The sequence below is a fragment of the Bos grunniens genome, chromosome 15, assembly GCF_055505025.1.
Source record: "Bos grunniens cultivar Pamir isolate PY7600 chromosome 15, Bosgru_T2T1.0, whole genome shotgun sequence".
Lineage (NCBI taxonomy): Eukaryota > Metazoa > Chordata > Mammalia > Artiodactyla > Bovidae > Bos > Bos grunniens.
Window position 1 is genome coordinate 44,970,925 of NC_141179.1, and position 14,678 is coordinate 44,985,602.

A 14,678-nucleotide genomic window follows, 5' to 3' on the forward strand; every position below is an offset into this window, starting at 1 on the left:
TCTGCTGTTTCTAAGCAGAGCACAGACTGTGACTTCTGACCAAGAAAAACGATTGCTGCATCAGCTCCGAGAAATCACCAGGGTCATGAAAGAAGGAAAATTCATTGATAGATCCACTCCAGAGAAAGAAGCTGAGGAGGCCCCTTATATGGAAGACTGGGAAGGTAAACAGTGTTTTCTTATTTCTTTGTTAACCATCAGTCCAGAAAAGAGACCAACAGACTTTTTAAAATAAGCTTTATTACTGAGTTATAAGATATACACAGTTCATCAATTTTAAGTGTATGGTTGGATAAGTTTTGACAGATATATAGAGTTGTATAATCATATCACAGTCATGAAATAGTCATGATACTTCCATCGTCGCAGAAAGTTACCATTGCCTTTGCTGCTAATCCCCTTGTGCCCTGGCAACAGCTGAACTGCTTTCTGTCCCTCTAGCTTTACCTTTTCCGTATAAACGGGTCATCCTGCACATGTTCTTTTGTATTCTGGCTTCACTGATTTAGTGTAATGCTTCTGAGCTTCATGTGTTGAGTGTATTAGCAATTCTTTCTTCTAATTGCAGAGTAGTGTTCTGTTGTCTGGGTAGAGTTTGTTTCTCCATTCACCAGTTTAGGAACTTTTGGGCTGCCAACTTTGAGCTATTATGAATCAAGCTGCTGTGAACTTTTGCATACACATTTTTATTGGAACATATATTTGTATTTATTTTGGTATATCTCTAAGAATGAAATTTTTGGGTTTTATATGTATGTGTTCAACTTTGGAAAGTAGGTTGATTATTCTAAAATTGTTCTAAAATTTTGCTTTCCCATTTTGCAGTGTATGAGAATTGCAGTCACTCCACATCCCTGGTATCACTTGGCATCATCAGTCTTTTTAATTTTAGCTGTCTACTGAGTGTGTAGTGGTGTCTAGCTTGTGACTGTGGTATGAGTTTCCCTGGCAACTAGTGGTGGTGAACATCTTTCAGTACTTATTTGTCGTCTGTGTGTCTTTGGTGAAGTGTTCGTTCACACTGTGTGCCACTTTCTTGAGTTGGTCATATTTGTATTGAGTTGCAAGAGTTTCTTCTATATTCTGGACATAAGTTGTCAGTTATGAATTTTGCAAATATTTTCTCTTGATTTGTGATTTGCCTTTTAATTTCCTTAGTGGCATCTTTCAAAGACCAGAAGTTTTTTTTTTTTTTCATTTTGATGGAGTGCAGTTTATCATTTTCTCTTTTATGATTCACTTTATTTGTGACCTTTTAAGAAATCCTTGCCTTACTCAAAGTTACCTAAGTCTTCTGCCTTCTTCTAGAATTGTATGGTTTTAGCTCTTACATTTAGGCCTATGATCTGTTTTTTAGTTTTTATATATGGTGTGCAGTATCAGGATGAGGTTAATATTTTTCCATATTGATATTCTATTGTTCCAGTTTATTTTGTTATATTTAATTATCTTGGTGTGTTGGTTGGAAATCAACCAACCCTTCCCTTTTGGAAAATGGAAAAATCATTTAACCACATATAGGTGGGTGTATTCTGGATTTTCTGTTCTGTTTCATTGATCTTTGTGTGTATACTTATACTGATATCACAGTGTCTTTATATTGTCTTGAAATCTGGTAAGGCAAGTTCTTCAGCTGTTTTTTTCCAAAATCATTTTTGTAATTCTGGGCCCTTCACATTTTCATATAAATTTAAAATCAGTATGTTCAGTCGCTCAGTCATGTCCGGTTCTTTGTGACCCCATGGGCTGCAGCACACCAGGCCTCCCTGTCCATCACCAACTCCTGGAGTTTACCCAAACTCATGTCCATCGAGTCAGTGATGCCATCCAGCCATCCTCTGTCATCCCCTTCTCCTCCCGCTTTCAGTCTTTCCCAGTATCAGGGTCTTTTCCAATGAGTCACCTCTTCGCATCAGGTGGCCAAAGTATTGGAGTTTCAGCTTCAACATCAGTCCTTCCAATGAATATTCAGGACTGATTTCCTTTAAGATTGTCTGGTTGGATCTCCTTGCAATCCAAGGGACTCTCAAGAGTCTTCTCCAACACCACAGTTCAAAAGCATCAATTCTTCAGTGCTCAGCTTTCTTCACAGTCCAACTCTCACATCCATACATGACCACTGGAAAAAACCATAGCCTTGACTAGACGAACCTTTGTTGGCAAAGTAATGTCTCTGCTTTTGAACATGCTATGTAGGTTGGTCATAACTTTCCTTCCAAGGAGTAAGCGTCTTTTAATTTCATGGCTGCAGTCACCATCTGCAGTGATTTTGGAGCCCCCAAAAATAAAGTCAGCCACTGTTTCCACTGTTTCTCCATCTATTTGCCATGAAGTGATGGGACCAGATGCCATGATCTTTGTTTTCTCAATGTTGAGCTTTAAGCCAACTTTTTCACTCTCCTCTTTCACTTTCATCAAGGGGCTCTATGTTACTTTCTACAAAAAAAAAGCCTGATGGGATTTTGATTGGCATTGTATTGATTCTTTAGATCAGTTTGGAAAAGTTGACATTATAACGATAAATCCATTAACATTTTTATCTTTCCATTTTTAGATCTTGAGTTTCTCAGCAGTGTTTTATAGTTTTCAGTATTTAGGTCTTGTACATGTTTTGTAAATTTATCCTTAATGTTCATATTTTTGATATCATAAGTGATATTTAAAATTTTTTAAATTGCTTATTGCTATCTGCGTAGAAACACTATTTTTGTTTTCTGATCTTGTATCCTGTGACTTTCTTAAACACAAAGTAGCTTCCTTTTTTTTTTTCTTCAGATTTTTTAAGATTCAATTTCTTTAAACTTGCTATGTAGACAGTCTCAAATTATTTATATAAGACAGTTTTACTTCTTTTTGCTATATAGGTCTTTTCTTTTTCTTGGCTTACTGCACTGGCTAGAACCTCTTTGCACAATATTGAACAGAAGTGGCGAAAACAAACATCCTTGCTTTCCTGATATTAGGTAGAAAGTGCTCACACATTCTCCATTAATATGATGTGAGCTCTTGGTTTATCATGGATGTTCTTTTTCAGTTGAGGAAGCTTCCTTCTAGTTTTACTTTGCTGAGAGTTTTTCATAATGTATGGGTGTTAAGATTTTATGAATGCTTTTTGTTAATCATATGAACTGATCATATTATTTTTCTGTTTTGGTGACTTAAGTTAGTGAATTATGCTGATTTCTTTTGTAAAGAAGAGTTTGTGTAGGATTACTTGTTTGTTCCTTAAATGTCTGGCAGATTTCTCCAGTGATACCATCTGGGCCTGGAGTTTTCTTTGTGGCAAGACTTATATGACTGAATTTAATTTCTTAACATGAATTGCACTGTATCAGTTTATTTCTTCTTGAGTGAACTTTGATAGATTGTATCTTTCAATGAGTTTACATATTTTATTCTCATTATCAAATTTATTAGTATAAAATTATTTATAATATTCCCTTATTTATTTAACATGTGTAAGGTCTATAAGGATGTGTCCTATTCTTCTCCTGATATAGGTAATTGGGCCTTTGTGTAATTTTGTTTTCCTGCTTAGACTCATCAGAGGTTTATCAACACTGTTGATCTTTTCAAGAACTATACTGTGGTTTGGGTTTTTTATTTCCTATTTCATTGATTTCTATGGCTCACATAGGGTTTGACATTCTTTTTCTAGTTTCTCAAGGTGGAAGCTTAGATCCTTGATCTATTTTTGGCCATTGTTTCATTAATGAGATAGTTCTCTTGAGCTTCTGTGCTCTCTTGATTCTCTGGTTGCATGTTTGTTAGATTTTTTTATATTGTTGCACAGATCACATATGGCCTTTTTTTTTTTTTTTTTTTCTCTTCAGTCTTTTGTTTCCACCATGCTTGATTTTGGATCGTTTTCCTATGTCTTCAGCTTTATTAATCTTTTTTCCCAGTATATAATCTGCTCTTAGTCTCATTCAGTGTGTTTTTAATCTCAGATATTGTATTTTCATCTCTAGAAGTTCTGTTTGGGTTTTTTTATGTCTTTCATCTCTCTCATATATTCATATTTTCTTCCACCTTCTTGAACATATGAGACATATTTATAACAGCTTTCTTAACAGACTTGACTGCTGATCTTATTTTCTGTGTCATTTCTAGCTCTCTTTCTAGTTATTGATATTTTCTCCTTGTTATGGGTCCTCACTTCCTGCCCTTTATGCATGCCTGGTAAATTTTGATTGGATGATGGGTATTGTGAGTTTTACGTTGTGGAATGCTAGATTTTGTCTTGGTACTTTAGTGTTGGACTTCTTTCTAATGCACAGTTAAGTTACCAGAAATCAGTTGGATCCTTCAGTGCTTGTTTTTAAGGTTGCACCCTACTCCAGTACTCTTGCCTGGAAAATCCCATGGACGGAGGAGCCTGGTAGGCTGCAGTCCATGGGGTTGCTAACAGTTGGACACGACTGAGCGACTTCACTTTCACTTTTCGCCTTCATGCATTGGAGGAGGAAATGGCAACCCACTCCAGTGTTCTTGCCTGGAGAATCCCAGGGACAGCGGGGCCTGGTGGGCTGCTGTCTATGGGGTTGCACAGAGTTGGACACGACTGAAGCGACTTACCAGCAGTAGCAGCAGCAGCAAAGTGGGTCCAAAGCAACCTTTATTCTGTGGCTAATTTAGCCCTGTTAGTAAAGTAGCATCTTTCACTGGACTCTGCGTGATGCTTCACAAGGTCTTTCCACTTTGGCTAGTAAGGACATGAACTGTTCCCAGCTGTGTGTGAGCTCCAGGAATTTATAGGCCTAATGCTTTTAGCATTTCTTTTCCTGGCCCTGGTTGGTTTTATCCCATATATGCACAGATCCGAACACAGTTAAAAACATTAGGAGTTCCCTCTATAGATCTCTGGAGCTCTCTTTGCGAAACTCCTTTCCTTCCAGTATTTTTCCCTATATATTCTCACTGCTCCGGTCTCCCTGACTTTGCGTTCCAAGCTCAGTGAGACCACTGGGCCCTGCTTCCCTTTTCTCAGGATCCATGACTACTTTTGTTATTAATGTTTGAAAATTGGCTCTTCATAGATTTCATTTGATTTTCTAGTTGTTTAACGGGGGAATCCTCATGCCTTCATTATTGCCAGAGCAGAAGTAAGAGCGTACATATTAACATCAGAATAACCCTAGGTATATTAAATAGTAAAGGATGGAGGGGAGGAACCTTAAAAACTAGAAAAAAATAGTTGTGAATAGGTATTTGCTCTTAGCAGGAAAAAATTTCTTGAGCATAAAAGCAGTGCAAGATCTGTTCATCATAAAAACAGAAGTTAGGACTAGAGGGGAATTTCTTCAGCTTGATAAAGAGAATCTATGAAACCTACAGTTAATGTTACATTTAATGGTGAACAGTGAGTGCTTTCTCCCGAAGACTGGGAACAGGCAAGGATGACTACTTTTATTCAGCATGGTGCTGAAAGTTCTAGGTAGTACAGGAAGGAAAGGAAAGGAAATAAAAGGCCTGCTTGCAGGTCACATGATGGTCTGACAGAAAACCCTGAGGAATCTATTTTAAAAGCTAAAACTGATAAATGAGTTCAGCAAGGTAGATAAACATACAGAAATCAGTTGTATTTCTGTACACTAGAATGAATGTGCTGGCATCAAAATGAAAACTTTGTAATCATTTGAAAAAATGAATGACTTAGGTATAAATTTCACAAAACATGTACAGGATTTGCATGCTGAAAAACCATACAACACTGATGAAAAAATCAAAGATCTATTAATAAATAAATGGGGAGACATACTGTGTTTTTCTCACTTGCATTCATTTCACATGCTAGCAACGTGATGCTCAAAATCCTTCAAGTTAAGCTTCAACAGTATGTGAACAAAGAACTTCCAGAAGTACAAACTGGATTTAGAAAAGGGAGGGGAACCAGAGGTCAAATTGCCAACATCCACTGGATCATAGAAAAAGCAAGAGAATTCCAGAAAAACACCTACTTCTGCTTCATTGACTACACTAAAGCCTTTGTGTGGATCACAACAAACTGTGGAAAATTCTTAAAGAGATGGGAATACCAGACCATCTTACCTGTGGCTCTTGAGAAACCTGTATGCAGGTCAGGAAGCAACAGTTAGAACTGGACATGGAACAATGGATTGGTTCAGAATTGGGAAGGGAGTATGTCAAGGCTATATATTGCCATCCTGCTTATTTAACTTATACGCAGAGTACATCATGAAAAATGGCGTGCTGGATGAAGCACAAACTGGAATCAAGATTGCCAGGAGAAATATCAGTAACCTCAGATATGCAGATAACACCACCTTTATGGCAGAAAGTGAAGAGAAACTAAAGAGCCTCTTGATGAAGGTGAAAGAGGAGAGTGAAAAAGCTGACTTGAAACTCAACACTCAAAAAACTAAGATCATGGCATCCTATCCCATCACTTTATGGCAAATAGAAGGGAAAACAGTGGAAAGTGACAGACTTTATCTTCTTGAGCTCTAGAATCTCTGCAGATGGTGACTGCAGGCATGAAATTAAAAGATGCTTGCTCCTTGGAAGAAAAGCTATGACAGACCTAGACAGCATATTAAAAAATCAGAGACATTTCTTTGCTGACAAGTCTGTATAGTCAAAGCTATGGTTTTTGCAGTAGTCACATACAGATGTGAAAGTTGGACCGTAAAGAGGGCTGAGCACCAAAGAATTGATGCCTCTGATCTGTGGCGTTGGAGAAGATTTTTGTGAGTCCTTTTGGACTGCAGGGCTTCCCTGGTGGCTCAGATGGCAAAGCATCTGCCCGCAATGCGGGAGACCCAGGTTTGATCCCTGGGCTGGGAAGATCCCCTGGAGAAGGAAATGGCAACCTCTTCCAGAATTCTTGCCTGGAAAATCCCATGGACAGAGGAGCTGGTAGGCTATAGTCCATGGGGTCGCAAAGAGTTGGACATGACTGAGTGACTTCACTTTCACTTTGGACTGCAAGGAGATCAAATCAGTCAATTCTAAAGGAAATCAATCCTGAATATTCATTGAAAGGACTGATGCTGAAGCTGAAGCTCTGATACTTTGGCCACGTGATGTGAAGAGCCAACTCATTTGAAAGACTCTGTTGGCTGGGAAAGATTGTAGCAATAAAAAGGAATGGACTACTGATAAATGCAGCAGTTTGGATGAATTTCCAGATTATGTTGAATTAAAAAAAAACCTAATTGTAAAAGGTTATTATGTAATGTGATTCTATTTATATAACAGTCTTGAAATGGCAAAATTATAGAAATGAAACTTGCCAGAGGTTAAGGAGGGAATTAGGGGCAGGAGGGAGTAGATGTGGCCATTAAAGGGCAATATAAGGGATCCTTGTGGTGATAGAAATGTTCCTGTATACTGACTATATCAGTATCAACATCCTGGTTGTGACATTATAGTGTATAGTTTTGTAAGGTGTTATCACTAGAAAAAACTAGATAGAGAGTACATGGGGTTTCTGTATTTCTTATAACTACACATGAATCTACAATTAACACAAAATTTAAAAAACTAATTAAAAAACAATGCAAGAAATTATAAGGGAGAGGATAGTATAACATAAAACTTATATGGTATACATAAAATTTTTACTTTCTGTAGATCAGACAAGGTCGAAAAGTTTTCAGAACCAACACTAAATTGGAAAAATATCTGGAACAAATATGACTGGTAATTAGCAAAGAAGCTGATATCTTTAATATATAAAAAGTTCTACAACTAATTTAGGAAACACTGATATCCACATAGCTATGTGGTGCACAAAAGAAAAAAATTCAACTGGCTCACAAAACAGAAGAAAAATTATTTCATTCTCAGTAGTAATCAATGAAATGAAAAATGGAATTATTTATTTTCTTCCAAATTGCAAATCTTCATTATATAACATGTTCCCAAATAAGGTAAAATTATTCTTATTTATTTTCTACCTACTACTTAGGTTTTGTTGAAATTATATAGAGTTTAAGCTCCAAATGATTTGTGTAGCTTTTAAAGATATTAGCCTTTTCTAAGAATTTAACAATGTCATTAAATTTCTAACCACATTATTAATAATTATTTTACATTGATAATTCTTACAGATTTCATCTTTTACCACTTTCTTGTATACAGTATCTTCTTTCTTTAATTTAAACTTTTGATTAATTTTTGTATGTCAGAATACTTCCTTAAGGCCCTCCCCCAGCTCCCCCAAAATAGAAGGGTATGCTTTCTAAGTATTGGACTTAACCATTTTTCATCTTGATACAAGTAATTTTTTGGATGGATATAAAATTATATGATCATTTTTTGCCTTATAAGTTTTCCCTTATAAGTCTGAAAACATTGCTTCATTCTCTACTTTCATTTGATGTTGAAAATGATAACTCTTATCCCAGTCTTATTCTTTTTCTCAATGGGCATCCTGTTTTTGGTTAGCTAGTATCGTTTTCTTTCTGGAAATTCGTATTCTTTTTATATTTAAAAGTTTGAATTTGTACAAGTTCATCAGCATATATCTGACTATGTATTAATGTATGGATTTTTCAAAGTATTTTTACCTAGCATTTATCCATCTGAAGACTTGGGACTTTTTTTCAACTCAAGAATATTTTCTTATAATTTCTTTGATTATTGCTCCCATTTAATCTACTGTGCCCTCTCACTGTAGAATTGTAGTAATTCTAAGATTGGATCTTGGATAGGTCTTCCGTGCAGCTTATCTTTTTTCTCATAATTTCCATTTCTTTGTCATATTTATCTTTGTCCTAGGAGAATTCTTCACCTTGAACTTCTAATAATATATTAATTTGGTTCTCAGTCATGTCTATTTCAACCTACTCTTTTCTTCCTTATTCAGGTTAATTTTTTTTTTTTGCAATTAGGATTTTCAGTTTCTGACAGCTCTTTCTTATATTCTGTTTGCTCCTTTTTTTATACTGAAGCCTGATTGGTTTTATACATAATAACCAGTTGAATATTACTGGAAATGTCAGTTAAAAGCTGACTGACCTTAACTCCTGTTTCCTGCATTGACTTTTTTAAGGGGCTCTTTACATGGTTTCGGAGAAGGCAATGGCACTCCACTCCAGTACTCTTGCCTGGAAAATCCCATGGACGGAGGAGCCTGGTAGGCTGCAGTCCATGGGGTTGCTAAGAGTCGGACACGACTGAGCGACTTGACTTTCACTTTTCACTTTCATGCATTGGAGGAGGAAATGGCAACCCACTCCAGTGTTCTTGCCTGGAGAATCCCAGGGACGGGGGAGCCTGGTGGGCTGCCGTCTATGGGGTCGCACAGAGTCGGGCACGACTGAAGCGACTTAGCAGTTGCAGTTACATAGTTTGCTTAGTTTGGTTCCCATTTTGAACTGCGGACTTCCTCGTAGGACCAGTGAGTTTTTGTTTCTTGCTTATGTTTTAAGTTCTTGCATAATCAGTACGTTGGCTGATATGGGCTACTCAAGTAGTTATGAGTCACTGTTTGATTTTCTTCAGCAGGCTTCCCCATCATAAACCAAGGCAGATAGTCATGAAATTCCAACATAAGCTTTGTTCTTGGTGTAGGGAGAAGGCAGAAACATGCCAGAAAACAGACTTCACTCTTAAGCATTCAGTGGCTAGGAGCTAACTAGAAGTGGACCTCCCCAGCCTCTGCCTTTGACCAAAGAGACTGTGAGGACCTTGGGTAGCTAAGCTCCAGTTCACCCAGCATACTGTCCACAGTAAGTTAAACCTGGGAACTATCAGACTGCATTGGTGAGATTCTTGACACACTACTGTAGTGCTGGTGAGGATGCGAGAAGATGGAGTTTTTTTTATCACTGGTAGGACTAAAAATTTATACCATTCTTCTGGAAAGTAATCTGGCAGAGTATAAAACAGGCTTTTAAAATGTCCATCTCGTTTGGTCTAGTTTTCATATTTCTAAAAGTCTATCTTAAAAAAAATAGGGAAATGGACATGGATTTATATTCAGAGATCTTAACTAATATGAAACTTATAATGGAAAATTGGAAAGAATCTGAATGTCTTACAGAAGGGGCATGGTAAATCATGTCAGTTATGTAGCTGTATGATGGGATATTTTGCAGCCAACTTTTAAATGCCTAATAATATGAAGAAGTACTCATTATATAATGTTGAAGGAAAAGAATCTGGGTACAATATTTTATGTACAGTATGATCCCTCTTTGTTAAAAAAGAGAAAAATATATGTTATCACTTGCAGTGATAAAAAGGCCAGAGGTGGTACAACACATTGTTATCAGTGATGGGATTCTAGGTGATTTGTTTTCTTTTTTAAAACTTGTCTGGGTTTTTCAGATTTTCTACAATAAGCCTGTGTGACTTTGTTTTTTCCCCCTTGATCGTAAATGTTGTAAAAATGTGTCTCCACACTCTGCATGGCCCCAAAAAAGACCCCTACTTTTCAGAATTTGTAGGCAAAAAAAAAAAATGGTTTATGTTAGGGTTCAATTTGCCAATTATCATAATGTGCAAATGGGTTTTGAATTCTCTGGCTTTCACGTTGTACGGTGAGCACGGCTGCTGTTGCCAACAGCGGCATATGAGCTCCAGCCGGCCCATCTGCTGCTTAGGCTCGGCTTGGCTGACACAGATTTATTTCATTTCATTCTTTAATTTGGCAACATTTTCTCTTTTCTCATTATCATTGCTGGGATTCATTTTGTTTACCAGTTTGCTGTTTTCTTTTGTTCCCTGTCGTGAAGACGACGAAGCCAACAATGGGAATTCTGTCTTCTCAAAATGCAGTCCTTGTCCTTGGGGATCTTGGGCATGTCTTGCTAAAGTGCTCTCTATTTCTGACACTTGCAAGCCATTTCTATTGTTTTGATTAGTAGAAGGCTTTGTGGTGTATTTTTCAAAGAGCTCAACATTCCTTTCCTCCTCCCCCTACCTCCCACCCCGCCCCTGGGAAGCTTTGGAAATGGTTCCAGATAGAAATTATAAACATTAGCCTTGAGCTATGCTTTCTCCATCTGGTGTTTGGCACTTTTTTTTTTTTTAAACTGAGGATCATGTTGTTTGTTTAATCTTCATCACTACTGCAGAAGCTTGAGGTGTGAGACTTACACTCTGCCCCAAGCAACCTGCACTTGAGAAGGGATTTTCAGCTGAATTGGTTTGTACTTCATAGAGCTGGTGGACAGTCAGCCGGATCGCCAAGAATTTGCTCAAGTGAAACTTGAGAACTGTTAGTCATCTTAGAAATTTCTTGAATGGATTTGTTGGGATAGGATGGCTGCTGCCTTGAGAAGCCTCTTTGAGCCTGACACTGTTTATTTGGAAGAGACATTCTTTGTAAGACTTTGTGCTACTTTTTTCTCTAGGTTATCCCGAAGAGACTTATCCAATTTATGACCTTTCAGATTGCATCAAGCATAGGCAAGAAACAATCCTGGTGGATTACCCTGACTCAAAAGAGCCCTCTGCTGAAGAAATAGCTGAAAGAATGGGAATGCTAGAAGAGGAAGAATCAGACCGTGTGGGTTGGGCAATGCCTACTGAGCCCAGAGCTCAGGAAGATAATTCTGTTACCTCATGTGACCCAGAGCCAGAACCATGTTCCTGCTGGTCTCCTGAAGAAGAGGATCCCGCCGTCTTGGCAGAGAATGCTGGATTTGGTGCCAACAGTTACAGTGAGCAGGAGGAAACCACCGATGAAGTGTGGCCCTACGACTTGAGAGGTGAAGGGTCAGGCATCAGTGCAGATAAAGCGGATCCAGGCGGCATGCTGAGGAAGCGGCATCCCCAGGGTTTAGAGTGAGAACGGTCAGTCCAGGACCATTACTGTTGTCCCAAGGTGACCTTTCTCTCCTCTCTGATTTTATCCTTGGCCCTGTGCCCTGTACTTCATTGTGCGTGATTAAGTATCATAGCCAATCAGGCCACTGCCATGGATATCATGTATCCTTCCTGGTGCTTGCACACCTGTCACCTTATAGAACATCATAGAAATTAGTATGAACACAAGACAACCTCCCTCTTTCTCTTCCTTCTTTGCTCCATCAGAGATTCGATCCACTGAGTAATTTTTGATCTATCATAATTACAGATGGGACCACTCAGGGCAGAGGTCTGACTCTCCATGTTAGAAGTAACAGATGGTTTACCTGTGATGGACATCAAATTACACATGATGAGGACTTAGGGTTGCAAGAGTGAAGATTTCAGAGTCCAGGGTGCTTTATTCTGTGGGCCTTGAGCAGGTTAGTGGTCTGCTGGGTTCAAGGAGGAGAACATTTTGTTTGTGGGGATGGTGGGGCCAGAGTGGGGACTCTTGCCTGAGCTGAAGCCCCTTACAGCGAGGGCCTTTTGCAGAGCCCCGAGGCTGCCTCAAACCTCCACTTTTCTCCGGCATAGAAGACTCTCACTGACCTGAGAATGAGCCCAGAGGCTTGCTAGTAATAGTAGTAGTAGTGTTAGACACTCAGTTGTGTCTGACTCTCTGTGACCGCATGGACTATAGCCTGCCAGGCTCGTCTGTCCATAGAAATCTCCAGGCAATAATACTGGAGTGGGTGGCCATTTCCTTCTCCAGGGACAGGCCGGGAAACAGTTTTTCTCTAATAATGCCTGGATCTTTAGCTTCCTTTGTCCTTGTTCTGCTTAACAGAACTGCCAAACATAGAAGCACCTTCATACCTCTGGTCTTGTGTGGCTAGAGGAAGCTTGAGATAGAGACTTTAGTCCTTACCCTGTGGAGCCAGGGTTTGAAGCTTCAGGAAAGGCTGCTGAAGGGTGGAAGTCCTGCCATGAGATGCTCACGGGGCCGAGGGGCAGCTGACGGAGAGTAAACCCACGCACTGACAGGTAGTCCTTGCTTAGATGCTGTTTCTGAATGTTGTGCCCTCTGGGAAATTTGTTCTTACAACAAATTAAAACAGAAACGAGGAGGATTGAACTTGTAGACCACGTGCTGTCCTTGGTCTAAGGACTTTGGACCCAAGCTATTGGGTCCCTATATTGTAGGGACCCAATATAGTAGTGCCTGGGAACAGACCATGTGTTCCATATTTGGATCTGAGTCTATTGAGAAAGTTGGGCAAAGTGGGAGGTATTAGGACAGGGAGGACTGTGACCAGACCCAAAGCCTAATTTCTGAGCTGCCATCTGTCATGTGTCTCCTTGAGGTAAGATGTATTCTGTATAGTAAGGATGAGTGCATTCAGTTTATTGATAAGACCTGAGAGTTTCAAGAGGACATATTCCCAAGGACCACGAAATGTGGGAGACTTGAAAACTAAGACATCATGTAAAGGTGGACCTGGCTTTTAGAGTTCCACTATGCCTGGACTGAGTCAGAGGCCAAGGAAATATTTAATACCTGTTAAATCACACATAAGCACACACTGCTGTCACAGGTACGGGACCATATTAAGATCATGTGTCAGCTGCAGCTGTGCATTTTTTGTTAATGACTACAGAGAAAAGTCAAGGAAGACTGAGTCCATAGGAAGCATATTGTGTCTGTCTCTGTGTGGAACATTGGATTCACTTGTAAAGAAAGGAGTTTAAAATGTCCTGAGAACAATCTTGATGTAATATAATGCTGAAGGTGAAAAATAACATAGGTGCTCTTTCCTGTTTCGATAAATTATTTGCCGTGTTCTCTGTCTCCATTCACAGTGGGGGGCTGATTTATGAGGAGAGTTCTGGGCCTCTGGTTCAAGTTTCTTTTTTGCCTTAGGATATGATTCCCTTATTAGAGGTGGATATTTGTTTCCTTCTGCTTATTCTCTCATTTATTCATCTTGCAGACCACTGCTCAATTCCTGCCTTTGAAAAAAAAAAAAAAAACAGTTGAATATGAGAGCCTTATCCAGTTTATTTTTTAAAATGAACTGTGAACTGTAAAGGGGCTCAAGATGGTGAGTTCTGCAGGCAGAGAAATATTGGTCATGGTCCCATACTCGTCTATCCTGGTTGTAGAATCTGGCCAGCTCCTTAACCCCAGGAACTTTGGCTTCCTTATTGCTAAAGCTGGGGAGTCAGAGTCCAGGTCTTACAGGGTATGAGGATTAAATCACAGTCACGGAGATTAAGTGAAATCATCATTGCCTATAAAGCAACATTGGTCCTGTCTCATGTAGGATGACCACTCAGCAAGCGGTGGCTACTTTATTGTGCAAGATTTTATGCTGTAATTGCGATACGGACCCAAATCCATATGAGCACAGAGGAGGAAAAGGTCACTTTTGCTAAAGGACTTCCAAGAAACTCCACCCTCAGAGATGGGTCTTGAGGGATGCTACGAACTTCTCCAGATGTGCGAGAAAGGATACAGTTGGCAGAAAGAGTGGTGGTAGAGCAGTGGGTGTGAGAGTAGATGGATGTTCAGGTATTTTGGTATTTGAGGCTGGTATGTAAGGTGTCACATAACCAGCTCTTTATTTGGAATGTTCATCTCTGGGGGCAATTGGCTTGTAGAAACAGTTCTGCCCCAAGTACTGAGACCTCATGATGATTCTTGCTGCCCTGATTCTTGGTGGGCTTATATAACAGGAAACCATTTATGTATTTATATTTTAAAAAATTTACTCTTCAGTCATTTCAGATTAGGCAGTTCTTTTTGGATTTTTCAGAATTATGTTATTCTTCAGAATTATGTTATTCTTCAGGGATGAGATTATATGTATATATACAGTCCAGGATGACCAAAGTCATGGGCCTGGTTTTTG

The 14,678-nt window shown here is 39.0% G+C and overlaps 1 protein-coding gene across 15 annotated transcripts in view; it reads left to right on the forward strand.

Moving 5' to 3' along the window:
* The window catches only part of RIC3 (RIC3 acetylcholine receptor chaperone), a 61,803-nt gene extending 48,209 nt beyond the window's left edge, over positions 1–13,594 (forward strand). For 6 of the 15 annotated variants that reach the window (XM_086340217.1, XM_086340220.1, XM_086340212.1 and 3 more), the window contains 2 exons: positions 19–164; positions 11,328–13,594. In XM_086340217.1, the coding sequence (XP_086196343.1) occupies positions 19–164; positions 11,328–11,764 (583 nt within the window). In that variant the 3' untranslated portion in view covers positions 11,765–13,594. Of the gene's footprint in view, positions 1–15; positions 165–11,327 lie in introns of all 15 variants that reach the window. The other 9 variants (XM_086340218.1, XM_086340211.1, XM_086340215.1 and 6 more) reach the window with 3 other exon arrangements.
* Positions 13,595–14,678: the final 1,084 nt, after the last annotated feature.